This window comes from Cebidichthys violaceus, unplaced genomic scaffold (assembly GCF_023349555.1).
Source record: "Cebidichthys violaceus isolate CVI_PGR_0920_01 unplaced genomic scaffold, fCebVio1.0.p SCAF_34, whole genome shotgun sequence".
Lineage (NCBI taxonomy): Eukaryota > Metazoa > Chordata > Actinopteri > Perciformes > Stichaeidae > Cebidichthys > Cebidichthys violaceus.
Window position 1 is genome coordinate 2,497,858 of NW_027176528.1, and position 27,616 is coordinate 2,525,473.

Sequence of the window (27,616 nt, forward strand, 5' to 3'; positions counted from 1 at the left end):
ACCAGTTGGTAGGTATTTCTTCCAGTAAAGAGGCGCTCTACCCTCCTCCCACCAACAGGGAACCCAAGGGATGGCAAGTTGCACTCTTTTTCTCTGAAGTGACACTGTTCTATGTTCGATTGATGTTCTATGGTTCATGTTTGGGTACGGATTGCAACTTGACTTTATAAACACAAATGATGGAGAATAATATTCAGATGCTGTCGCTGAATGTAAACGGTTTGAATAACCCTGTTAAACGCTGGAAAATAATGACAAAATGAAGGAAGGATAAGGCACAGATTATACATCTACAGGAGACACACTTGTCCAGGAACATGAGCAGCTTAAGAGGTTTGGCTATGCAAATACATGTTATAGTTAATTTCACCAGGGTTGTAGAAGTGGTTTGACTGTTCTCATATCTAACTCAGTGAAATTTGATTGTACTAAAGAAATCAGCGATAAAGAAGGCAGATATATTATTGTTAAAGGAAAGCTGGAAAACGAAAAAGTGACATAGGTCAATGTTTACGCCCCACCTAACAGTGAAAAGTCCTTCTTTAAAACTCTACTTGATAGCATTATTCTTGAAATGGAGGGAATACTAATATGTTGAAGGTGACTATAATATTGTCATGAATAGTAGTCTAGACACAACAAACAATAAGAAATATCCCAATCATGTCACAAAAATGATCAAGGCCTTATTTAAAGAATTTGGTATAGTTGATATTTGGAGGGAGCTGCATCATAGAATCGACTTTATATCAACATCTGGAAATGCAACAATTTATGTAAAACTGAAATGGGAAAAAGAACTTGGTGTGAGTATTGGCTGGGATCAACGGTTGTATATTTGGAGGACACAACAGCATCCTCGCGTACTTGGAGAGAGCATTGTTGGATGAATGTAATCCGATTCTATATTGTCCCCCATATTACAAGCAAATATCTGTCTATTGTCCAACCATGTTGGAGGAAATGTGGGGCAGTAAATGTAGACCACTCCCATGTATTTTGTTTATGTCCGGAAATTGTACAGTTCTGGGGAAATGTCCATATGGTTATAGTCAAAATTCTGGGCTATGATATACTGTACCCAAGTCATGTATGTTACTCTACTTTGGTAACACGACAGCAGATATTGTGTTGTGTTGTGTTGTTGTTGTGAATGAAATATATGATATGGAACTGTTAACTCACAGGAGAAGAGCTCAAGAGGAGCGATGTCGTGAGAGTTTACATGTCAACGATTAGGCAGGATAAGAACCCCTGAATATGTCTCAGGATTTACCCTTACTTTTCTTATCAGCACAGATAAAATCAGAACATAAAAGACGGCATGAAGATGAGTGTAAACATGACTGTGAAACAAAGCAAACATGTTTTGCAAATACAAGTACAAGGATATCCTGTATGTATGAAACTGCAGAAGGGTGTAACATTGACATAAATGATGTGTTTGGTTTCGTCAGGAATACATATAGCTTTGTCAACATTAATATAGCAGCAAACAACTATTGTCTATGTAAAGATATAAAGCCAATGGATTCACAGATGTATTTTGTGATTCATACATAAATGACTACAAAAATAATAGTGATTATATATAAATGTAAACAGAATCCACAGATTAAAAATTGAATTCCGAATAATGTTTTGATAGGATGTCTGAATACCGATACACATTATCTTTTTTATTTTATATATTAGGGCGACTGTTGCTAAGTGGAGAGCAGGTCGTCCTTCGATCAGATGATCGGCGGTTCGATCCCCGGCTCCGTCGCATATCGATGTGTCCTTGAGCAAGACACTTAACCCCAAAATTGCTCCCGTAGCTGTGCCCACGGTGTGTGAATGTGATAGAATCTGATTGGCAGGTGTCACCTAGCCCCTGTCCATCAGTGAGTGAATGGGTGTGAATTGGGTGAATGATGACATGTAGTGTTAAAGAGCTTTGAGTGGTCGGAAAGACTAGAAAATATACAAGTACAGTCCATTTATTTTTATTTGATTTTTTTATTTTGTTTTGTTTGTGGATTTAATTATTCATTCTTTTTGTGTGTATAGTTGTAAGTTAAATGCTGTTTGTATGTGCATAAATCCCCATCTGTGTGTACAACAATGTTTGTGATGAACATAAATATTTCTTGTTTTAAACAAATATAATGGAAATCCACAAATATATGTGGTTAAGAGTATTTGAAATCAACAACACATTTGGATCAATTTTTTTCACCAGGGAATTATCAGTAGCCAATCAGATGTCGCATACAAAAATTGAGGCGACTGAGAAGAAATGACCCGTCTGTTAGTTTGATATATTGGTAATATGACAGCTGGCTAACTCTAGCTAGAGTTCGCTAATGTTAACGTTAGCTATGTGTTTGTTTGCCAGGTGGTATTTGTGTCTTTGAAACAAGTGCTACAGTGCTGATACCCCCAACTTTAACTGATACCAAAACAAAAAGGTTGTACACAGTGTGCCAGGCAGGGCTTGACACAATTTTTTAGCCTTCGGTCAAGTAGCTGAGATGTTCTTTGGACATAAAAGAAGTCCAAAATGTGAGCCATAGTGACGGAGCCCAGGCTGCGTTGTTTGGAAACCAAGAAATGGCTGAAAGCACTGCACATGTAGCTCTAGAACTCATATTCATTCTTATTTTGGAGCCAATATGTCTTATGTTCCCTTTCATTGCCAATAGAGCGAGATTAAGTAATACCCCTTTTTATTTTCTAATACTGTGAAGTAATACCGTCACTGCAAAAACAAACACTAAATACCGTGATATAGAGGTACTATCACCCACACCTACTTTCTATCTGGTCATGTTACACAAATATTTCTAAATACCATCTTTTTTCTCTGACTGCTGTGGTTTTAGCCTGTATTGTTGACAATGAAGTTGATAACGCAAGCCTGTAAAAAATACAAGTGTGAGCTGTGTTCCTGTCACCCCCTCACCTCAAACAGACATAGGACATGCTGGTTTCCTCCAGAGGGGGTGTTTGGATTTGTTCTCTGGTCCTTCAGCTCTCATTGCTGCCCTCTTGTGTTTCCTCTCTGCAGGTACAGAGCTCTCACTTTCATCCTCACCTTCCTGCTCTACACCAGCTTCCACCTCTCCAGGAAACCCATTAGCATCGTCAAGGTAACATATGCTCATTGTTGTTGTATACTCAATATTTCACATGCCTGGCATCAAAGGCCCCTCTAGGGACAGGCATTGGAAATTAACAGTAGCTAAAAATGCTGTGATACATTGCATTGGAAAATTGTTGTGCAATTCTCAATTTGTATATTTGAATATGTATTTGTCCCTATTGGATGAACATGAAATGACATGCACCTGCATCCACACAAAAAGTAACACACCCTGAGCCAGTTTCCCTGACAGTGATACATCCCCAGTCTAAAACTGAAGACTAAATTCAAATAAGACTGCCATTGATGATGATCTTATTTGGAGGCTAGGCTTAAGCTTGGTACGGGGAATTAGCCTTCTGTGTTTAACAGCCACTGTCCATTAAAGGGATAGCATTGTGAAGTATGAGGAACTGTGGCGACACATACCAGAGCATCCTTGTGCAAGATCAGTTATCCTACCAGCTTCAGCAATGACACAATAGTAACCTGCGCCTCAAGCAGAGAGCTGAAGAGAATTTCCATTCTAGCAAATGGACCTGTGCATGTCAGCGTTGTGTGTTTACCGGCTCTATTTTTATGACAGTGCTATGACCAGTGCAAGCACAGCAATTTTGGCGCATTAAGGGGATAGTTTTGTTTTTTTTCAAGTGTGGTTGTATGAGGAATTTATCCATCAGCGTGTTATCCGTCGGTATTACCCTTATTATCGTTTTGTAGTTCCCAGTCATGTCCCAGAAATGGCTGTCTGACGGCAAGGTGAAGCGGTGAAAAATTCTAAACACAGCGTACTCCTCAACTAATACAGATTTATTTTAGGTGTCTATAATACGTTTTGCTGATGCCCCGTCCACAGCAGTACATTGCTTTGCTCCCGTGGTGGTACTCCTGTCTGTTTAGGCTCAGAGGTAGAGTGAGTCGTCTCTGGTCACATGGTGCGTGAGAGGGGGCAGTTAGCCTAAGCACCAACTGACATAGAGGACTCTTTTCTGGGCTCAGTTTTTGGGTTTGGAGGGCATTGGAGTGGAGGGGGTCTTTAAGGTGGTTAAAACATGTGAGTGCTCCCTTTTGAATGTTAACTATCAGTGGGTATCTGCCTAATTCTGCTCTACATGCATTTGTTGGTGTTTCTGTGTATGTGTAAAATGTAAAATGTAACTTTTCTACTATGTCCAGCTGTTGTAGTCCTTGCTCAGTCGGAGACAGTCACAGTTAGTAAGTCATTATAACACCAACATTATTAAAATAGACCTTGTAGTTGCAGAAATATACTCATTTTAGTATGGCTATGCAATTTTCAAGCAGAGGCCTAAAAATAGGGCTAGGGCTCAAGAGGTTTATGACTTAAGTATCGTGAAAATAATATCGTATCATGACTTAAGTATCGTGACTTAAGTATCGTGACTTAAGTATCCTGACTTAAGTATCATGATAATATCGTATCCTGACTTAAGTATCATGATAACATCGTATCGTGACTTAAGTATTGTGACTTAAGTATCCTGACTTAAGTATCATGATAATATCGTATCGTGATGTAAGTATCGCGATAACATCGTATTGTGACTTAAGTATTGTGATAATATTGTATCGTGACTTAAGTATTGTGACTTAAGTATCGTGATAATATCGTATTGTAACTTAAGTACCGTGACTTAAGTATTGTGACTTAAGTATTGTGACTTAAGTATCGTGACTTAAGTATCGTGACTTAAGTATCGTGATAATATTGTATCATGACTTAAGTATCGTGACTTAAGTATCGTGATAATATCGCATTGTGTCAGGGACACAAGCTTTGTTTGGCCGGAGACATTTTGTGTGCTCAATGGTTCCCAGTTAATTGGGAAAACAAGGGGGTTTTGGTTGTCTTTAATCGTTTCTTCTATGGAGTATTTCTTTTATAATTAATTGAACTGAATATTAAGATTTATGGTATGTCTTGTAAGCATGTGCTCTCCAGATGTCACCATTTTGGATGGATAATGCTTTTGGTTGTTCTCGGTTGTATATTCCAAAATTGATTTTAATTAATGGTATTTTCAATATAGTTTCATGGGGGTATCATTTAGTTTTTTTGCCCTCGTTGTACGTTTATATTTGTTTCTAATGTCATTATATGTCATAATGGGTAGGGCTGGGTTATTTGGTTCCTGATGTTTTTCATTTGCTATTTCTCTCTGTCTGTCTGTCTGTGTCTCTGTCTCTTTCTCTGTATCTCTCTCTGAATCGCTCTCTTTCTGTCTCTCTCTTTCTGTGTATCTATCTCTCTCTTTGTCTATCTCTCGCTCTATCTCTCTATTTCTCTGTTTCTCTCTCTCGCTCTCTCTCTCTGTGTCTGTCTCTCTGTATCTCTCTCTTTCTCTGTTTACATAGTTAGATGCTAGTTATTTGTGACTTAATATATCAATATATTCTCACACATACCATCCGTTTGATTTCATGTATGAAGTCAAATTAGTATGGACAAAGAACATAGGGTTGGATGGAATATTTACACTGTGTGCCTTTTTTCTCTATCTGATTGCTGCTCTCATTGTTTTGTATTGACAGAGTGAGCTCCATAAGAACTGCTCATCAGTCAATGAGCTAGCCACCATTGCGTCCAGCAGCAGCCAGCAGCCCTCACTGCCATCTCTCCACACAGGCACAGACTGTAGCTGGAAGCCTTTTGGTTCGTATCTGCTTGACTCCTGACATTTAGTTTTTTTTGGGGGTTTCAAAGAATGACATAGAGTTTTGGTGTACTCTTAGTGAAGTGGTCGGCAACCTTTTTTGATATGAAGTGCCATATGAAATGTTCTTGTTAATCGGTGTACATATCAACATTAAGGTTACCATTGAGTTCAATTATGACTGTGTAACAACATTGAAATTTAATTCAATTTGAAATCTGGGTCTTTGTGGAATGCGTGTGGAAAAATAATCTATCAAACCATCGTAAATAACAGGCCACTCAAGTGCCAATGACTGTAAAAGAGGACATTTGGCATGCGGATGAGAGGGCACTTTAACATTCCCAAAAAACCTTAGTACACTTATTGCTAGTGTGCCATTGGTTTACCTACCGCGTGCCACCAGGTTGCCTACCCCTGTCTAAGTATTAGTCAGTCAACATGAAACTGTTCTGCCATTGGACTGTCGTCCCTTTAGCACCCACAAGTTGGCTAGAAATGTGGAAATAGAATTGATTACATAATAATGAATATAGAATGTACAGAGCATGTAGCAGTGCACTGCTGCTTTTCCAGCTTGTTTTCTTCAGCTTTGCTCATGGAAGAACATGGAAGCATCAAGACCAATAAACACAGCTGAGGATAAACTAAATCTCATTTACTGTCCCTAACTATACAACTCTTTCTATTCTCAGATAAAAGGAACTACAAACAGCTGCTGGGAGCCATGGACTACTCCTTCCTCTGTGCCTATGCGGTGGGAATGTACCTCAGGTAAGATGGCAAGAAGAGGAGGACAGTTTTATTCATAGGCGAAGAATACATTTACCAAACTTTCTGAATGTAAGAAAAGGATATAGATACAATAAACTACAAAGTCATTATGTCAGAGGTCGTGGTGGTGAAAATCAGTGAAATCTGTCTTAAGATACACATTAATAGGGAAAGGCATGCACCTATTTATATAAAGCTAAATGTCTTTTTCACCCCGTTTACACCTAAAATCCAATCTGTATCTGGGTATGCTATTTAAAGAAGGAAAAACACATGTAAATGCATGATGAACGCATTGGGATCGGCATGCATTGGATCACCAAGACCACATTTGGAATTGGTCAGGCTCACATTGTGATCCGAACTCAGCCATGTGCACATGCATTCCATACAGCATGGCCACATTCTGAAGAGAAACAACCCAACTCTTCCTGCTAGCTTTAGCAAGCCCAGCTAAGGTTTCATGTAGAAGCAGTAGCTAGTAAGTCCTCCCTTGCAAAAGTGATGAACTATCCAGATAACATATCCAGATTCACAGGTTAATACCAGGTGTATCCTACATTAAAACCTAATCAACAGTTTATCTTTATTTTAGTTATGAATAGAACATTTTGATGAATGAAGACAAGATCTTTAAAGGTTTTAAAAGCCCTGAAAGACTCACAGCACCCACATTCATCCCCCCTCTCCCTCCATGTATTCCAATCTATTCTCTAAATCTAGATACTGTATTAATGCTGTATGTGGATTTTTTTTAGGTCTTCTTACAATAACGTTCAGTCTTTTCATGTAACAAACAAGAAAGCGCTCACAAAGCACAAACCTCCACCAAGAGTGCACATTCTAAATACATTTTAAGTTGATTTAAAAAAAGTATTGAATTACACAGTGTTCCGCAATCCTGTCGAGCAAGTGCCAGTTTGTTTCCAGATACTTTATTTTATATATATTATATATATTATATATTTTATACAGTTGCTGGACCTGGATCATCACTGTGAACTAATCACTTGTCCTGTGGTTTTAATGCAATGTTTGAGATGTCCTGCTACTAACAGACAAACTAACAGAACTGAAACTTATTGTCCTTGATGAAGGCACACAGCTCGCATGTAGGGAGACATTCAGCAACTTTATTGATGAGAATAAGTTGTTGGTTAATATAATGTCCCCTCTGTGTGCCCATGCAGCGGCATCATTGGAGAGCGCGTGCCCATTCGACTGTACCTAAGTATGGGCATGCTGACCAGCGGCCTGTTCACCTGCCTGTTTGGACTGGGTTATGTCTACAACATTCACAATCTGGGCTTCTACATATTTGTCCAGGTGAGACACAATATTTCAGTAGTAAATCCTTTGGCTCTGAGGACTATAGGGATGGAGCTTGTTATCCATAGTCGATGTCTACAGTAGATGGCTGTCGGCACGCCCCGAGTTTGGAGAAACAGACTTAGGTGTTTTTAGCCCCAGAAGAAGATGAATGAATAACCCATCTTCCCACTCCAAACAGAGAGTATCACAGATGGATGTCATCACACAGAGAGACATGTACACATACTTAATCACAGGTTTATATACCTGGGGTGGGAATCTCTAGGCACCTCATGATTCGATTCGATTATTAAATGAATATCGATTCATCTGGATGTATAAAAGTGTTTCTATACGTGATTTATTTTTTCTCACTGTGACTGTCTGCTAATTTTTAAAACACTGCATATTTGTAATGAATCATAATTAAAAAAACCATGAATTTACTTCCATTATCTTTTATTAATTCAATATTAGTAACAAATAGAAGAGCTGTGTGAACATTGCAAAGAGAACCAACAAGAAAATAAATAAAATTTGGCCCATAGCAACATCCTTGTAGTAAAAACACAGGATTCATTATGCTTTGAGTCATGTGACATAACAAGCTGCCCTTATTCACAAATAAATAATATAGACCTTCAACCAAATCCCCCTGTTCTAGGCAAGGTGCATTCAGCTGTCGTACAAAAATAGCATTTTCTGGAACATACATAAAAACTATACATACAGTGATTAAAGGCGCGGTTACACACGATTCTGTGGCAACGGATGTCACACATAGTGTTTTACTTCTATCCTACCCGCTCCTCAGTGGGTTAGGGTCGGGCAGAAGAAGAAATTAAATGCTTCCATCTGTTAGCTTTTAAGCTAGGAGGTGCCTGTCGGATTGTATCCATATTCACCAAAACTCTGCTAGTATTTAGCCTAGTGTAGAACGTAAACAAGATGCACATGTATTATGTCTGTTGCGTTCAGGGGCAGCCGTAAGGAATGGACAGCCCGGTGTCACAGAATTGTTACAGACGATCATAGCGTTGAGAATTGAGTTTTAAGTTTCCGATTATTGAGTTTTCTGCATTGAGTCATAATCGTTCAAGAGAGAACTGCAATGCATCTAAGAATACATTTTTTCCCCCCACCCCTATTATATACATGCATTTACACAGGCTCACACTAACCATTTGTTTAGCGATGTTTCTAATACCTCACTGTCCTCATTCATCCTCTTGTGATTTTAGGTGGCCAACGGCTTGGTCCAAACCACTGGCTGGCCCAGTGTAGTGACCTGCATCAGCAACTGGTTTGGAAAAGGAAGGTAAGGTCGAGTCATTCCAAAAGTATTTTTACGCAGTGTCCAAGGTGTTTGCTTTAAACAATGACCAATCATTAAGACCCAGTACTGAAGCACGACGGGAAGATGGCGACCCTGTGTCTCTGAATATAAATCTACTGCTATTTTAAGTCGATCTTAATTTGTTTTAGTGTTATTATTTAAGTGATTCTTTTTAAAGGGGTTCTAGGTGCTAACATTAAGTTAGACCCAGTTTTAACCCTAGAACACAATGTTTTATACCATGAATGTTCCCGTGTTCATTTAAGTGTCTGCTTTGCCTGAGTGGAATGTACTTGTTCTACTGTTTTTTGTCTTATGTTTGTATTTATATTTGTAAAAGAATGATTTCAAATTATTGTATAACTTATATTTTGATATATTTTATTCTAACAGCCATCTTAAGAAAACCGTTAAATTAACTTAAATTATTCATTTGGATTATAATTAATATTTAATACATTCAAGTTGAAATGACTTAATTACTTAGTTTATGACTGAGTTTTACACAATTATTGCACAAAATAAACAAACATAACAGAGATAAATAATATCACAGTGGAGGAAGAAGCCAAAAGCCAACTGGGCTTATTTGAAGCCTCCACCGATATAATATTAAAATTTTACAATATTACAGAGAAACAGCTGGATATTAACAAAAGTATTAAACCCATAGGAAGATATATGGCCATCAAGGAGGAGGTTGAGAGACAACTTGCTGACTGTGAAAGTCACTAACACCCTGATGTCTGTCTGTCTGTCTGTCTGTCAGGCGTGGACTCATCATGGGGCTGTGGAACTCTCACACCTCAGTGGGAAACATCCTGGGCTCTCTGATCGCCGGCTACTGGGTGTCCTCCAACTGGGGCCTGTCCTTCATCGTACCGGGGCTCATCATCGCAGTCATGGGCGTCGTCTGCTTTTTCTTCCTCATTGAGCGTGAGTACAGCCTCCCCATTGGCTGGAGGGCTTTTACAAGTGGTTGCCAGGCCGGCAACCAGCATCAGCTTTTGGTTGCCGAAATTGAAAATATGGTTGCCATTTTTAGTCACCACTATGCTGTTATACGTCAGCTTAAAGGTGGAAGATACAAGATTGGGAGCATTTTAATTTCCTCATAACGGCTCTCGACATGGCGACGCCTGCGCTGGTGGCTCGTAGCTAACATTGTGTAGCTAACAGTACAGCAAACAAGCTGGCATAGCTAACAGTGTTTACCTGAGGGGGAACCTGAGGGTGGGTGCCACACTTCCATGACGACACGGACGGTTGGGACGGCGTTATCAGCTGTACCTGCCATATGAGAGCAGTGCAGAGCTAATCAAGCACGTACATGCACTAAAAGCATGCACTATTGTACATGCATACAATATAAGTATAAATATATATCCCAAAAAAAGTGTATAAAATATATATATATATATATACACATACTGTATATATATATATATACACACACACACACACACACACGTGAACATAAACCTACGGTTTATTGACCGGATGGTGTCGATGTTGGGGGTCCACTTCAACAATGGCAATGGAATTGAGGTGATAGTGCAAGTGGTGGTAATAGTGCAAACAGAGGTAGTAGTGCAGTATGATTTATTATTTATTGTTTATCAGAGTGCCGGTCAGTGGAAAGAAGCTGTTCCTGTGTCTGGTAGTTCTGGCGTACAGAGCTCTGTAGCACCTACCAGAGAGGAGGAGTTGGAACAGCTTGTGTCCAGGGTGTGAAGGGTCTGCAGTGATCTTTCCTGCCCGCTTCCTGACTCTGGAGGTGTACAAGTCCAGGATGGAGGGCAGGCTGGAACCAATGATTCTCTCTGCAGACCTGACAGTCTGTTGTAGTCTGATTCTGTCCTGTTTGGTGTCCGATCCAAACCATACAGTGATAGAGGAGCAGAGAACAGACTGGATGATGGTGGAGTAAAACAGGATCAGCAGCTCCAGAAGCAGGTTGAACTTCCTGAGCTGGCGCAGGAAGTATAACCTCTGCTGGGCCTTTTTCCGGATGGTGTCGATGTTGGGGGCCCACTTCAAGTCCTGGGAGATTGTGGATCCCAGAAACTTGAAGGTCTCTACAGCAGACACAGTGTTGAGTATGGTGAGGGGGGGAGCAGTGTTGGGGGGCTCCTCCTGAAGTCCACTGTCATCTCCACAGTTTTGAGCTTGTTCAGCTCCAGGTTGTTCTGACCACACCAGAGGACCAGCTCTTCAACCTCCTGTCTGTACGCAGACTCATCACCGTCCCCAATGAGGCCGATGACTAAAAGCTTTAGTACAATATTATTATTGTGTTCTATGTGATACACACTTGAATCTTAAGTGTCATCAGTTAATGGGTCGACTCTCAATTCCTGGTTTCCAAAATAGCAGTAGTGCAGCTGTTGTCATGTTCTTCACACATCCCTGAAAAATGAATTCAGTTGCTTGCTCATCTGTTCTCAAATGTTGGTCATTTTCCATCCAGTTCAAAGATGCTGGGATACTTCTCATTCCTTTTTGGTTCATGCTCAGGTTAACCTGGTTCTTTGTCAGTTGAATCAATTTGAACATTTGTTTGAGATTTATATTTGTAGTTTGAAAAAGGACTTTATTTGCTTCGCTATTATCTCTAAAAGATGCTTGTGCACATGCGAGTAAACGAACCAGCGTTGTGAGAAGCCCTCTGAGGCAAATTTGTGATTTGTGATTTTGGGCTATACGAAATAAATTGAATTGAATTGGTTCTGGTTCTATTGCAGAGCCTGTCATCATTATGTATGAAGGAAGCACATTTAATGCACTTGCTCAAAGACATTATGTTCCCCAAGTTAAGTAAGTTTCCATTTACAGTGCTAATTCCCACACTAATGGTTTGTACAAAGGCCTTTGACTTGCAGAAAGAACATGTTTTAATTATGTAGCTTGCTTTCTGTCGTAGTGTTTTTCTCACTTGGCTGGCTCACTGAAGAAAAGAAGCCGCTCTTAGCAAGACGTTGCAGGCTGAAAATCAAGGAGCATCATTAACTCCATGGCATCTTTTTCCCTCTCCAGATCCAAATGACCTGAAAAGCATGTATGATCAAAATTCTTCTCCAGGCAAGAGTGTGAGTACAACAGAGTTCTTCCTGTTTCTTTCTTCAGTTCATGGAAACACAATCGCCACGTTTCTTTGTATTTAAATTCTTGATTCTTTTGAAAGCTTGTATTTAATATGTGCCATGTGTTATCTTTACCACCATCCTTTGGTGCCTTAGTGTGTCTCAATTCAGGATTCATACCCATTGCTGTATTTTTGTGGAATGAAATAGGATTATGCGTTCTACAAATGGATGGAAAAACCTTAAAAAAGGATCAGAGGAGCATAATGCAGGTGCTTCTATACAGGGCATGAGGGCTGAAGATGCCTTTACCATCCCCACGCCTCAACCCAACTAAAGAGCTATTTGAGGTTCACTGCCCTCTTCTGGACTCTATGGGTAACACTGTCCTCTTGTGTTCAGAGAGCTGGAAGCTGTGTGAGATTGAGATGCTGGATTATTTAGACAAAATATTTCAAAAAGTATTGCTAACAACTAGAGTGTGTTGGGCGTTCCGCTGGCATCTCTATGGTCTGATGTCCCAGACTGACATTCTGGACCTTAGCATCGGCCAGCTGAATAATCTGATTCAGGGAGTTGCAACAGCAGCGGGGCATGTCTCTAGCCACCATGGGCTCTCGCCATGTGTGGCTGGGAGTCCCGGCACTCCCGAAGAAGGACCAGGATGATTTCTTGGGAGCCCCCGCCCTCACAGTTGGGCTCTCACTCTCAGTTCAGCCGTCATTTGCCGTTCCCTCGGCCTCAGAGGAACGCTGAGGCGAAGCGTAACGACACGTCTGTGAAGGAGCGAGTGTCGGCAAGATAGAGCACCCTTGCCTCCTTCTGCCTCACCTTCTCGTTGACTGACCTATTCAACGGCCCTTTCTATGTTAGCCCCTATGGGCCAGCTTCTCATGACTCCTGGCCGAGACAGGACATCACAGCTTTCTGAAATGGCCACAGCTGGTCGCTCGTCCTCTAACACAGTCACACACAACGGTTCCTACACCCGGTGATGCGGGCCTCCTTCCCGCAGTGGGAACTGCCATTGGTGCTCAAGGCCTTGATAAAGGGTCCCTTTCTGGTTCTTTCCAGGGAGTGGAACTTGAGTAAAAGTCCTCCAAAAAGTTGGAGGAAACTACTCCGTATTATGGACTGTACCTCTCATCCCCTGCACAAAACACTTAAGTCACGTAGGAGCTCCTTCAGCTGTAGACTGACACCACGGAGGTGCACCACAGAACTGTCTTTTGTGTGTTGCAGGGGGGCCTGCTGCTCCTTTGCTGCATGCTGAAGAGGGTATAGGATAGTTAAGCAGCTGGGTGTGCTGCCTTATGTACTGCGGGGTCCGTATTTGGTTAGGCACGACCTGATTGGCCGGCGATGCTTATGCAAATTTCAGAAGGTGCCAATATTGGAGAGATAGTCTAACCCTTAGAATCCAGTAGAGAGCTCCGCCTTACGTAGTTACAAGGGTTACAATATCGTAACCTTCTTTGTGGGGCTATGTGCTAAAGACTCTATGTACAGGATTCATAGCATTAATATAGCTTCAAACAACTCTCTGCTGTGTAAAGATAGAATGGAGTAATGTCTATCCGAGCAGAGTTTAGTCACTCTTCCTCTGTGTGCGTTGAATCCAGCAGAGCGTGCATGTGAGTCTCTCTGTTGTGCCCCACATGCTGGCTAAAGCACTGTGCTCATAGAATGGCTACCGCTGATAACGCTGTTCTGTTATTGTGTTGTGATTGTATAAATGAAACTTTATTGTGTTGTTGATTGCTGCTAGACCGCCCTGTTAATACAGGTGCGTTAGAGTAAACAGTTTTTGACCGCAGTTCAGTTTCTGAAAGACGATAACTTTGGCGATTTTTTTGTTTTCAAACAAAACAAAAAAGAGGAGCCAGAGAACATGAAACGATGTGTGGTATAACAAGTCAGGACTAAAGATGGGAGGCCAAAGAGCATTTGGAGTCTGCCTCATGCCTTTGATTTATCCTTTAAAGCCTGAAAGAATGTGGAACATGTGAATAAATTATAGATTTTTCTCTTCAAGCAGGCTCCAACCAACAGTTGGAATGGTGTGAATGGACACACTGAGGTGTATCTGCAATACAAGGACAACAAAACCCAGGTGTGTGTCACTGTGTGTATGTTGCATTGTGTATTTTAAAATGTTTCCAGCTGAGTCCCACTTACTTCAAAAGAGGGAGAAGAGCACAGTGGAAAAACAAGTACAGACGAGTCAAATCTAGTTCATGTATGAGCTCAGTACTTCTAGTAAGAAGCTTATTGAGAAAAGATAGTTTCAGGAGCTTGAAAGGCAAAATTCACCCATAGACAACTAGTCAAACCAGTCACCAAGTTGAGATGAGTTAATAGCAGTGTGATCGCAACATTTTGGGATTTGGTAAAATAGCTGTTTTATCGCTGTGACAATTATCAATCATGCATGGAAAAGAGAAAACCTGCTAGGGCTGTACCAAATAGTTTGAAGCTTTATTCATTGACATTCAAATTCAAAATTCAAACGCTGCGCATCTTTTATTTTTTTTTTGCATGGCTATTCATTGGATTTAAAGCTAGTATTTCTGCACAGTTGTTCATGAGGATCAGGCTCCAATAATATTATTGTCATACTATTTTTAGAACTAGATTCCAGTGGTGGCTGCGCAGGATTGTTTTAGAATTGTGTGATCCAACTATTTCCAATAACTCCAGAACTTTCTCAAATGTTTTTATCTAACAAAATGTTCTGCTTCAATCCATATTTGTTGGTGTTTTGCCTTTCGAAAACAACATTATCACTGAGCTCAAAAAACTGTTTGCTGCACACAAAAGGAGACAGCAATCTGAGAACACCATAAATGACATTTATATAACTACAATAACACAAAACCTATGTTTTTCATTTTATGTTCAGGTTGATAACATCATAAAAAATGACAACAGACATTTAAAGCTTAACTTTATGTTCAAAAATTAAATGATATTTAGTATGACCCTACAACCTGAAGGCTTCTCAATGTAAAACATCTATACAAGAGCATTAGTAGCTACAATTTAAATAATACATAATAAAAAGAATGCAGCTATAGTCCAGTAATGAACGGCTTTAGATTGAACAAGTGTTCCAAATGAACTGGTAACTGTTTAAATGTATCCAAAGATGGATTTTCCTGCCCAACACTTTAGTGAGTTGCATTTTAACATGTCATTGTAATTTATTCAGGTGTGCTACTATTACAAGGATAGTGTTCAAAACAGGAAGGTCAGTTTCTTTAGTGCTTCCAGGTGCTTCGTGGTTGCTTAAGCAGCAGGTAGTCTACCATCCAGATTTTGGGGTATGCTGGATGAACACTGAAAAATCATTTGTAGGCTCAATCCAAATGTCCGTCCTCTGGACTCTCTGTAGGCTGCAGCAAGAGTGCTTATGTTCCCTTGCCAACTTGATGAATATCTGACTTTTGGATTTAAACAGTCCTCTGTACTCCAGTAATGGTAACACGCCAGTCAAGTCCACTGCGAGTGCGGCTGAGTTGGGACATTTGGATTTAGCCTCTGGGTTTCTTGAACTTTTTTGGAGTTATAGTTGGGTGGGGTTTACCACATGCAATTGTTCTTTAAACTTCAGTTTGATCCTTTAGTCCCCCAATGCATTGGTTCATACAGTGAACCCTACCCATCTATCACATTAAATGAGTTAGCGGTCCTAGATTAATGATTGTATTGATAGCATTTGACACAAGCATGTTGGTGTGTCACCTTCTCTTCCCCCAGAATAACAGGGGGTGTTGTAAATGCTTACTAAATTGGATAGTCATCTTTGATTGGCTAAGTTAACTATGTTCCTCTTTCATTTATTGTCACACAATGTGTCAGAGGTCACCATTGAAATGGTCCTGCACAATCTCATTGCGGGTTATAAATCACTGAAACATATGAAAGCTACCTAAGGTACTGTGAATGATTGGTTCTTGACTTCCATTCATTGTTCATTTAGTAGGTGGACTGAGTTGGAACAGCTCCACCTGCAGCACCTGATCATTCTCCTTGTCTCCTCCAGAGTTACGACACAGAGCTGTTGTTGCCGAGGGACAGTGTGTGTGTCCCCATGCAGCCGGTCGTGGTGGTGAAGAGGGAATCGCAGCCATCCGCCATCAGCTTCATGGGAGCTCTACGCATCCCGGTCAGTTAAACACACACACACACACACACACACACACACACACACACACACACACACACACACACACACACACACACACATATCGGCTGCGGTCACACTTGTCTTTTCATTGTGATCAGATGCTCCAGAATGGAACTCAGCTATGTCCACATATGTGAGTCCACACTTGACTCTTCAATGCAACCAGCCTGATCGGCTAGTGATTGGATATAAGTTGTGGTCAAAGGAGCGGCTGTAAAACGGTGGATAAACACATACATTTTTCACAATAAAAGCCCTCGTCCACGTTATTTTTGCTGCCTACTCTTCCTCCCTGCAGGATAAGTAGACTTGTTTTTATTGAAGAATAGCTGCTAACAAAGCTCCACTAATTCTGTGACCTTTCAAATATAATCCCCATAATGAATAACATAGTGAAATGTTGGGTTGTCATCAGCAGTAACAGCATTTAGACAGCAGTGCTCTAGCCCTGGTTTTCCTCCTCTCTTCCCTTTGCTCTTCTTGGGAGAGGAACACCGTGTTGGGGGAAGATGATGGAGACCTATGTTTGATATATTGTGCCCATATTCTGTCCACGCCTCACGGAGAACCGAACTCAATGCGATCCAGGCCGCCACAGCTTGCAAGCAAGATCCGATTTTGAAGCAGGCAGACTTGACAGTTAATGCGCTCTGGCATGATGAGCTGCATTGAAAAGACAAGTGTAACCGCGGCCATCCATCATCCAAAACAGCTGCTTTTCTACTTACAACCATGTTTTAGTAGAGCTCCAAGCTAATGTAGAGCCGGATTATTGTAGGGCTCAGTTTATTCTGTTTCCTTTGCTGATCCCACTGAGCTTCAGATAGTCAGTAAATGAGATCTAATCTCTGGACAAAAACACGCTGTTACTTTAATCCTGCAACTTACTTTGGCCCACTTCGGGGCAGCAGAAACATATAATTAACATTAACATATCATCTTTTAAGTTAGGAAATAGTTGCTTATTTACACATCCAGCAGCTACAGAGCAACATCAACATTCATTTTCATTTTTTTGTGTCCACCTGATGAATATAAGTCCAATATTCTCTCCTTTTAGCTCTGTTTATGGTCTCCACCAGCTCCTGAGGGAAATATGTGTCTCTTCAGCTGCTAAATGCTCCTCTATGTTCAGCAGCTAGTCTCTAACTGTGTCTGTCTGCTGTTTGCTGCTGAGCAGGAACAGTACAGTGAGTTTCATACACATACTGGTCGAACCCCAGAGTTTACCAATAGGTTGGACTGCTGTTTTGATGGTCTAAAATGCCTTGTGGTAATGTATTCTGATGGATGTGTGTCTCTGCATGTCTCTGCACAGACTGGGTCCATTAGGTCAAGAGGTCATTATTGTAGGAAGGTTTTACTGCATCAGGGCAGTTGAGCCAGATAGATATCATTCAGTTACAGAAAATCTTCTTCACCAACAACCTTGTATTGATTGATTGATTGTCTCTGAAGGGAGTGATCGAGTTCTCTCTGTGTCTGCTGTTTGCCAAGCTGGTCAGCTACACCTTCCTTTTCTGGCTGCCGCTCTACATCACCAAAGCAGGTGAGGACCAAACACAACTACAACCAAACGCAACAAAATAAGGTCAAAAATTATTGTTCCATTGAATCCTTGATGTTCAACACTATATGATAGTATACGGTTATGTTCTGAGTCTGCTTGTTCTTAATTCATAACTGACACAATATGATGTTAAACATTAAGGCCACCAGTGTGTGAAACACGGGGGCTCTCGATTGATTGACACTTCAGACACTCTGAAAGCTGCAATAGCTAAATTTCAGGGAGTCTCTTAAATCATAAGACAATTATTTGTCACTTGCAATTGTCACTAAAATGTAATGCTTAATGCGAAGCAGTTTTCATTATTCAAAATACAAAACATTTATTCACAAATATGAATCGTGAAGCGATAGTAAATTGGCGTAAATGACACAGCCAGCCAGATGATTGCCATCGGGTATTTCGAACACTGAAGGAAATGCATCTGGCATAAGACTCAGACTAACCCAGCGATGGGACTGTTAACATGATATCTCATCAAGCTATTGCTCTTGACAGACAGCGCCGATAGAACTCAAGACTCTGGTAAGAAGAGTGGAGTGTTTACACCAATGATGCTTGGTGCTCAAACGTAGTTAAGTTCATGGACAATGTTTCCCTGATGTCAATTTTGAACGCCATGATGCCGGCCATATTATCTGCCCACAGAATTTGCCAGTGTTTTTGTTGTTGCTACAAAACAATGCATTGCAGGAATTGTATGAGGTCATCAGCAGACAAAACAACCAGATGGTATTTTTATTTTAACTGGTGAGTTAAATCAAATAAAGCTCAGATCTGTTTTACCTAAATTACATCAGCATGTCCACATCTCCACCAGAGGAAACAATACACTGTTCAATATCTGTTCACACAAATATTCCTGCCCTGCTTTGGACCATCAGATCATATTTCCCTGCTTCTGCTAGATACTTCCACCCAGCTGATTAAACGGGCATAACCATCAGAAAAACAGTGAAAGTGTAGCAGATGAAGCTACAGCTGCTCTAAAGGACTGTTTGGATGTACAGACACCAACAGTGATATCAATATCAGCAAACGTGTTAAGTGTAGTGATCACAAAAAGACAATAAAATAATTCCAGAATCAGAAAGCCTGGATGAGAGGAGAGGTGAGGTGAGGGCTGAGAGCCAAAACAGCTGGAAGGAAGCATACAGCATCGCCAGAGCAAGACGGAACGCTGGCATCAAGGAGGCAAAGAGGAGGAGTCAAGAGAGACTGATGAGAGAGCTCAATACCAACAACACTAAAGACATGAGGCAGGAGATCCACAGTGTCACAGGCTATATACATGCAGGAGCGCCCCATCATGTGTGAGGCCACGTTCACAGATGAGCTGAACACCTGCTCGCTTTGATCTCCTCAACAAAAAGTCACCCGTCACGTCTGCCCCGCCTCCAGAGGACCGTACACTGTCAGGATCCACGGAGGATGTGAGGAAAACCTGATGAGAGTGAATAGGAGTGAAGCTGCTGGGCCTGATAACATCCTGGTTGTGTACTAAGAACATGTACCGACCAGCTAACAGATATTTTCAACATAGCACTGTCACAGGAGAGAGTTCAGAATGTTGTTTGTTGATTTCAGCTCAGCCATCAACACAATCTCCCCCATGAAACTGACTGGTGAACTTGAGTACCTCACTCTGGAACTGGTCTTTAGACTTCCTCACAAAGAGACCCCAGCACCTCCTCCACTCTAGTGTTGAACACCGGAGCCCCCCAGGGCTGTGTGCTCAGCCCCCTCTTTCACACTGTACACCCACAACTGCTACCCCGAACATGAAGAGAACTCTGTTGTGAAGTTTGCAGAGGACACAAACAACAATGAGGCTTCATATAGAGAGGAAATCAACAACCTTCAGAGTGGAGCTCAGAGAACAACCTACTGCTCAACGTCAATAAAAGCAAGGAGCTGATTGACTTTAGAAAAAAGGAGGCAAAGACGCACAGCCCTGTCTACATGAGGTGGAGCTGAGGTGGACCAAGTGAACAGCTTTAAGTTCCTGGAAATCAGCATCACAAACAACCGGACATGGTCCTCACACATCTCCATCCTGGTGAAGAAAGTTCCGATTTTCTGAAGGAAACCTAAGAAGGCAAAATTCCAAGTTCTTGTTAACTTTTAGAGAGGAGCAATAGAAAGAATTTTGACTGAAACATTACAAACTGGCATAGGATCTGCACAGCCCAGTACAGGAGGGCTCTACAGCTGGTGATTAAACCATCATCAGTACCATCTACTGAGCATCAGTGATGTTGGTGAGAAGAGGAGCCTGCAAAGAGCTAAAGGGATATTAAAAGACAAAACCCACCCAGCTACATCATGTTCACCTGCTGCACCCCTATATATTCTGTGTCAATGAAATATATATACAGTATATAGATGAGGTTGTTGTGCAATGACAATAAATAACCTTGTAACCATGAAATATTATTAATATTATTAGAGCTACACTTACATTAAATGCAAATATTCCAGATGTCACATGCATCATGTTATACACATTGCTGACTGATTTTGGTATCTTTGGAAACGTTTCAACATCAGCCAGTCAAGTCCCTCCCCACCAGGATGGGAAAACCATTTTGTTTTGGACCTGGCTTTGTCAACATTGTCATTCAGGCTGGGAATCAATAAAAAGACTTTTGGAACAGACCTTTTTTTGTTATAGATTCTTTTTACCTTTATTAGACGGGACAGATTGAGGCTGCAGGTCAGATTTGAACCAGGCCTCTGCGGAAATGTCTCAGCTTTGGTACTTTGGGCGCCCCGGGCTCACCTGGTAGAGCAGGCGCCCGATGTACCAAAGCTGAACAGACCTTTTACACAGCATTATTACATTGTTTGCAATGTGATCACCGAGCTGCAGTACCTCAGCCTGCCAGCTCTTTGTGGTTCCCTGAATGATGTCACATTTTATTGTGCTGATGTTCAGTGCGTAGGCAGTCCAGCCCACTCGGTTTTATTATTTATTATGAAGGACCGTGCCAGAAAGAGAATTTAACTTTGTGTGTGTGTGTGTGTGTGTGTGTGTGTGTGTGTGTGTGTGTGTGTGTCACTCTCTCTCAGCTCACCTTGATGCCAAGAAGGCTGGAGATCTCTCCACCCTGTTTGATGTGGGAGGAATAGTGGGTAGGTGCTTTTGTTAACCTTTTCCTCTTATCCTGCTCTTATGTGTATGTGCATGCATGTGTTTTTTCTTCCCAAATTCTCTTACTGTCAGTATTTTTACATAGTTTTGTGCTTCATTGTTAGTATGAAAGATAATGTGCACTATTTTACCGGCTGATCGCCTCTCTCCATTATGTGTGTGTTTGTGTGATGCACCTGCATGCATCCACAGGGGGGATCTTGGCAGGAGTGATCTCTGATAAACTGGGGAAGAGAGCCACCACCTGTGCAATCATGTTGCTGCTGGCTGCTCCTACAGTGAGTTCCCACTGCACTGCTGCTACACTCATCCACAATCCAAGCATCAAGCTAACAATGTTAGATTAGGAAATAAGACATATTTTTACTGCTTAAAGAAAGTTGATTCTGTGTCAATGATAGACACCGTCCAGGCATAGAAGTGACTGATAAATAGGTCAACTTTAACAGGAGCACACAGAACGTGTTTGGAACTGACCTGAACTGCCTCACCAGGCCTCTGTCTGCATTCGGTCCATCTGCTGTGGAGCACTGAGAGCACACATCTTTCACTGAAGCTAAATGTGTGTCTTTGTTAGCAGTGGAGCAGTAGACAGATTACACAGTGTCTTTTGTTTATGATATACATGAAGAAGACATACAGTATTTATTGCCATTTTTTAACAGTTTCTGATAACTCAAAGTAGCTACAGAACAGTGTTGACAAGTTAGACTGAGATATATCCTCTTTTCACTTGAGCTGAATGTATGATCATGCTGCTTCTAATTTAGTTAGACATGTGAATTATGAATAGTGACTGAAAATGTGAGTGTTTTGACAGTCACGCTTTCTCTTCGTCCTGCAGCTGTACGGCTTCTCCATGATCAGTGAGTTTGGTTTGGGGCCAACCATCGGTAAGAGCCGGCTCACACTCCTCAGCCTACTCAGAGACTAGTGCTGAATGATTAGATGATCAATTCATTAGTTGACTCTGTATTTCACACAAATAACATAAGTCATTAAAACAAACATTTCTTGTCGTAACATTATAAGTTGATTTGTTGTTACAAGAAACTTGCATATGGCGTTAAAAAGAGAAAAGGTTATGGCTGACGACAGAACATTGGAGGCTACTTGGGCTGGAAAAATTCTTACATTACTCCCCAGTTTGAATTATATCACAAAATTGAAGCTGTGCCTGTTTCGAGTGACAGGTCGGTCGGTACTACGACGTCGGTACCGCAACGTCTGTACCACGGTGTTGTTCAGCGTTCGGTTATACTAAAAGCCAATCTATGGATTTGACATTAGCCTGACATTAGCCTGGCTGTAGAAACTCCATAAGTTAAAACCAAGATACAACTTACCCAGTCTGTTTTCTCAGGCATGATGTTGGTGTGTGGAGGTCTAGTCAATGGACCGTACTCCCTCATCACGACTGCAGTATCTGCTGATTTGGTAAGCATTTCTACCTCTGTCTCCTGTCTTCTGAACTTGTACATGATTATTTACTAAACCTGCACAGGCCCCCTCTCTCATTCTCTCTCTCTTTTGACCTTTGACCCTAGGGGACCCACAAGAGCCTGAAAGGCAATGCCAGAGCATTGTCTACTGTCACCGCCATCATCGATGGCACAGGATCTGTAGGTCAGTACCACTGATCAACCGACAATTAGGTTTCTGCACTGAAACATACACAATAGAAAAAGAACCCAGCAAGCACAATTTTAGTTTAGGAACACTATATGACCTTCTGTAATGCAAACCTACCAAATGTCAAAAATGTAACTAATTAACCGATTAGGCCAGTGTTCTTTAGAATATTTCTAATTAACAAACCGTGTGAAAAACAAACAAAGAAACAAAGAATGTGTTAGTCCTTCTCCTATTACTGTTCACTTTCCTACTCTATCTGTAGCACTCAGTCCCACGCCCATTCTGTAATTTCACCAAACAGCTGGTCACATTTTTAGTAAATGCAACTCACACAGGAGGAAATAGTGCATTTGTTGGGGACTATTTTCAGAGGCAGATTAATACATATCTGGTGCGCTAGTGAGTATTCAAAGCAACAGAACGGTGTATGTGGAATTGAGTATTGAGAAATAAAAATTAAATATCAACAATGTTATATTTTAATGATCTGCCTAGTGGTGCTCATGCTGGCATGTCTTCTGGTCTTTCTCACATCAGTGTATTCACCATGTCCGAGATATATATTCTTCATTAAAGTGTTGAGATAATCCCCGCTCACATCAAATGATCCTGCCTATGTTTATGATGTCAGGTGCAGCACTGGGCCCCCTGCTGGCCGGGCTGCTGTCTCCAGGCGGCTGGGATCAGGTCTTCTACATGCTGATGATTGCTGACTTCCTTGCTCTGTTGGTGAGTGCTTTAAAAAGCATAAACAACAAAGTATCATTACCAATAGAAGTAGCGCTAGTAGATAAGTTTCATTGAGTTGTCCTTAAAGGTGAACTAAATAATGGGGCTCATTCACCAATATGAGGTCAGATCAGTCTCAATATTATTCACAGATGGATTTGGGGATTTATTTATAAATGACTCCCCATAAAACAATTTTTCAATGCACACAAAAAAGTTATTATATTTTATAAATCCACTTATTAAAATAGATTCATAATGATATTTCTGATGGACACACAAATATTTGTGGTTATAAATTAATGTGATAGAAATGCACAAATATATGTATTCGAGTAAAGGTTTTCCTCAAAAACATATTTGATGTTGTTCATTTATATACAAGCTGTTGAACCTGCATTTACAAACAGTTGATTTTTTCAACAGGGAATTCAAATTTTCAACCACTCAAAAGAGCCCCCCCCCCGATAGTCTAAACTAAAGCAACCAAATAATATAGAATAATAATATGCAATACAAATAAACTTCAATAGTTGTAAAAAGTGGAGGTACTTTTTCTTAGAATTTTGAGATATATATATATATATATACATACTTGGATGTATTCCGACTTGGAATCGTATATGTTGTATATATATAACCTTAAAACAAGCTGTAATGAACCACTCTTTGACTGTGTGTGCAGCTTTTGCTACGGCTCGTGACAAAGGAGCTGATTTCCAACAAATCCCATCCCATCTCCACTGTAGAGTAAGTCCTGCTTTTCTCCTGTTCATCATGTTACTCAATGTCCTGTTTCTATTAAATGTTCTCACTTTCCTTTCATTCTTTTGCCCTTTATTTCTCAAAGATTGTGAATCATTTTGCATTTTGTATTCAAATGTTGAGCTGTGGTGTCAAAATCGTTTTCTCCATTTCACATTTAAAAGCAACTATAACTAAGTTGTCGTGGCAACATTGTAATCCCGCTCTGACAATGAGGAACGAGACAGAAAGGTCTTACAGTATTGTCACACTTGTAATGCTCAGAGCATTAAAGGTACACAGGACAAAGGTTAGGTAGAAATATACCCCTCTGGATGTTTCCTTCAGTTAGTATATTGCAAATCTTAGTAGTAGTAGTAGTAGTAGTAGTAGTAGTAGTAGTAGCATCCATGCATGACACTTGGAGGACTGGTGAGACAAGTGGGATGGAATGGGGGCAGTTGGGAATTCCGTAGTTGAAGTTACAATCTTGCAGATCTCCGTTTTGTTCTCTTTGGCGCCACCTCTGGGGATAAGTGGTAAATGCAGGGTTGTTTTTGGATCTCACTTCCCAGAGATCTCTGCTTGCGGTTTTTCCCAAGAACATCGCCACAGACACCCAGTTCATAATTCTGCAAATGCAATTTCATCATACAATTTCATCATACATAAATACACACATACACACATTATATTACTTTACATTAGTTGCTAGCAGAATTGTCTGGAACAGACATGCATACTTGTTTGGATGTCCTTGTGGCTACACTGTATGTCAATTGAATTTTGGAGGGATAACATTGAGTGCCACTAGATGGCGATTTAATCTATCTTAATATTGCATAGATAAATGATAGATAAATGATAATGATAAAGTAATATCAGTAATACATACCAAGAACCAATCAGATACCAGAGTTTAAAAAATGAGCTGTATGCCTCACTGTGTGGATCATTCTTTATGTGGAAGGCTTGACTTAAACATTGTATTTTTATTACACAAAGTTAGGAAAGCAAAGATTTAAATTTATCCAGCAAATTGAGTCAGTATTTGTGCATCCTTAATACTTTTAATTTAAAAAAATTAAAGGTTTTATAAGAATCTTTTCTCACTGCCTGAGATGAACTAGGGACACTTTAGTCCCTAGTTCTATGAACTAGAAACATTACTAAGTTAAGTAAAGGCAGATCTCAATAATGAACAGAAATGCATCATTTTCTGTGCATGAAAATAGATGGAATCAATATTATAATGTAATATAGCATAATGTAATAATTATAATATAATAGCCATCCCAGTCATAATATTAAATTAAATAAAGTCCAATAATTGAAAGCCTTAGGATTCATCTTAAGGTTTGTGTACTTAAAGAAATGGAGACGGCTTCAGGATTGGATGGCATTCAGGGTTGTTTACAATGTTGAGATCTATTCGGACCTCCACTTTTGGATATGGATGTTAACAATACTTTATTATTGAAAAGGATAAAGAGCACTTTTTCAACTTCATCAGATGAACCAATGTTCTAAAGCCAGAACACAAAATGATGATAATAAATCGTTTGATGAATGTACTTAATAAAACGAAAATGATGAAAGTAGTAACAAGTCAAGTAAAGAACATTGTTCCTTCATTGACAACAGGTTCAGTCTTCATAAAGCTTATTGCTCCAGACTGTAAAACTTAATGACACCCAACTTATCAATATGGTGTTAATGTTTGTTTCTACTTCACAGGTTGAAGGAGCATTGAGCACTTTGATTGAACTGCCTCCACGTAGGAGCACACACACACACACACACACACACACACACACACACACACACACACACACACACACACACACACACACACACACACACACACACACACACACACACACACACACTGGCCCATGATAATATGCACAGTGCTGTGCCAGCTGCAGTAGCTCACTGTACTAGCGTCCCTGAGGAAGAGCTGAAGTTGTGGCTGGTGAACCAAAAAGAACTGTGGATTCATCTTCACATACAGTACTTGCACGCTACTCAACTTTTCTCTCCTCTTCCTATGGCAGCCAATTTGAGCTTGAACACACTGCCTGGGATTGGCAGATATATGAAACAAGCCTTACTTTGACGTGGATATTAGAAGTAGAAGTGACTCAAGCTATTTATTTTGGATAGCAATCTTTGAAACAGCAACTTCCATGACTGTGTCCTTATGGATCCTAATGAAGTTAACTTCCTATTCTTCTCCTTATAAGCTCACCAAACGTGGACGTAGACAGAACATCTTGAACCACAACAGTTACGTTTTAATCTTAAACTATACCTAAGGGGCCATTTTTTATTTTATTTTTTAGTTTCTTTTCATGTGTCATCTTTAAAAGTCATATTGTAATTCTTTGAAAATCTGACAAGTAGCTCTGTTAAAAAGAAACAATTGAACTCTCCCACTCTCTGTGTACAAATGAGTTCGTCAGATGGGATGCTGTATGTGTGGAAGGAGCACAAACCAAGACCACTACAACTCTCCTCTGAGTGGAAGTTGCTGTTTCAGTGTCTTCTTTGCCTTAAACCAAAGAGATTATGGGGATCATGTTAATGTAATTTAATTAAGAAACTACTTATTTAAGTCATTTAAGTTATTCCTGTTGGTTTTGTGGCGGTTTCTGATTTTCTTCTGATTTTGTTATGAAATGAAGGCACCAAAGGTGTATTTTTGTATAAGACAGATGATGTATGTTTTCTGTGGGTGGTGATCTGAGATATTATGAATGTAAAGTTATTGTCAAATTAAGTTGACTAACTTGTCAAACCTCATATGGATATGTTTTACAGTGCAATGTTGATAACTTTAAGTAACCTGTTTATAGTGACAATTACTTCCAATTTATGATCTCGTAAGCATACAAAATCCAAGACAAAAAGCTCATGGTTAGACATTATTGATTCTATTCTGCAAATTTACGGTCTGTAAACTGTATCAAAGTAAAATCCACCAAATACAAACACTGTGTAATGCTACAGAATGTAATATTGTAAACTTATTCATCTATTATTCACTTACTCATAATGCCTTCCTTAGAATAAGACCACATGTTGTGTTAATTTATTACGTGTCAGTGGTAGGGTTAGTACTTGAAACTTTGTGTGCCTTATTTGTTGTTTGTCTTTTTGCCAGGCACTTGATTTTGTAAAGAAAAGAACATATCCAAATGTTTCCTTGTTTCTTTGGGAATGAAGAATAAAGAAATAGTTTTCTTCACTCGACTGTTCCGGGGTTGTGTTTTTGATGGCTCTCTTT

The 27,616-nt window shown here is 40.2% G+C and overlaps 1 protein-coding gene across 2 annotated transcripts in view; it reads left to right on the forward strand.

Annotated features, from left to right (window-relative positions):
• Nucleotides 1-27,577, forward strand: part of slc37a1 (solute carrier family 37 member 1) — a 32,513-nt gene extending 4,936 nt beyond the window's left edge. For both annotated transcript variants that reach the window (XM_068725240.1, XM_068725241.1), the window contains exons 3-20: nt 3,053-3,134; nt 5,681-5,801; nt 6,498-6,576; nt 7,767-7,902; nt 9,129-9,205; nt 9,993-10,159; nt 12,260-12,312; nt 14,345-14,419; nt 16,352-16,474; nt 17,954-18,044; nt 21,138-21,200; nt 21,412-21,497; nt 22,064-22,112; nt 22,583-22,656; nt 22,767-22,845; nt 23,486-23,583; nt 24,269-24,333; nt 26,065-27,577. In XM_068725240.1, the coding sequence (XP_068581341.1) occupies nt 3,053-3,134; nt 5,681-5,801; nt 6,498-6,576; nt 7,767-7,902; nt 9,129-9,205; nt 9,993-10,159; nt 12,260-12,312; nt 14,345-14,419; nt 16,352-16,474; nt 17,954-18,044; nt 21,138-21,200; nt 21,412-21,497; nt 22,064-22,112; nt 22,583-22,656; nt 22,767-22,845; nt 23,486-23,583; nt 24,269-24,333; nt 26,065-26,080 (1,534 nt within the window). In that variant the 3' untranslated portion in view covers nt 26,081-27,577. The remainder of the gene's footprint in view (nt 1-3,052; nt 3,135-5,680; nt 5,802-6,497; nt 6,577-7,766; nt 7,903-9,128; nt 9,206-9,992; nt 10,160-12,259; nt 12,313-14,344; nt 14,420-16,351; nt 16,475-17,953; nt 18,045-21,137; nt 21,201-21,411; nt 21,498-22,063; nt 22,113-22,582; nt 22,657-22,766; nt 22,846-23,485; nt 23,584-24,268; nt 24,334-26,064) is intronic.
• The last annotated feature ends 39 nt before the right edge of the window (nt 27,578-27,616 follow it).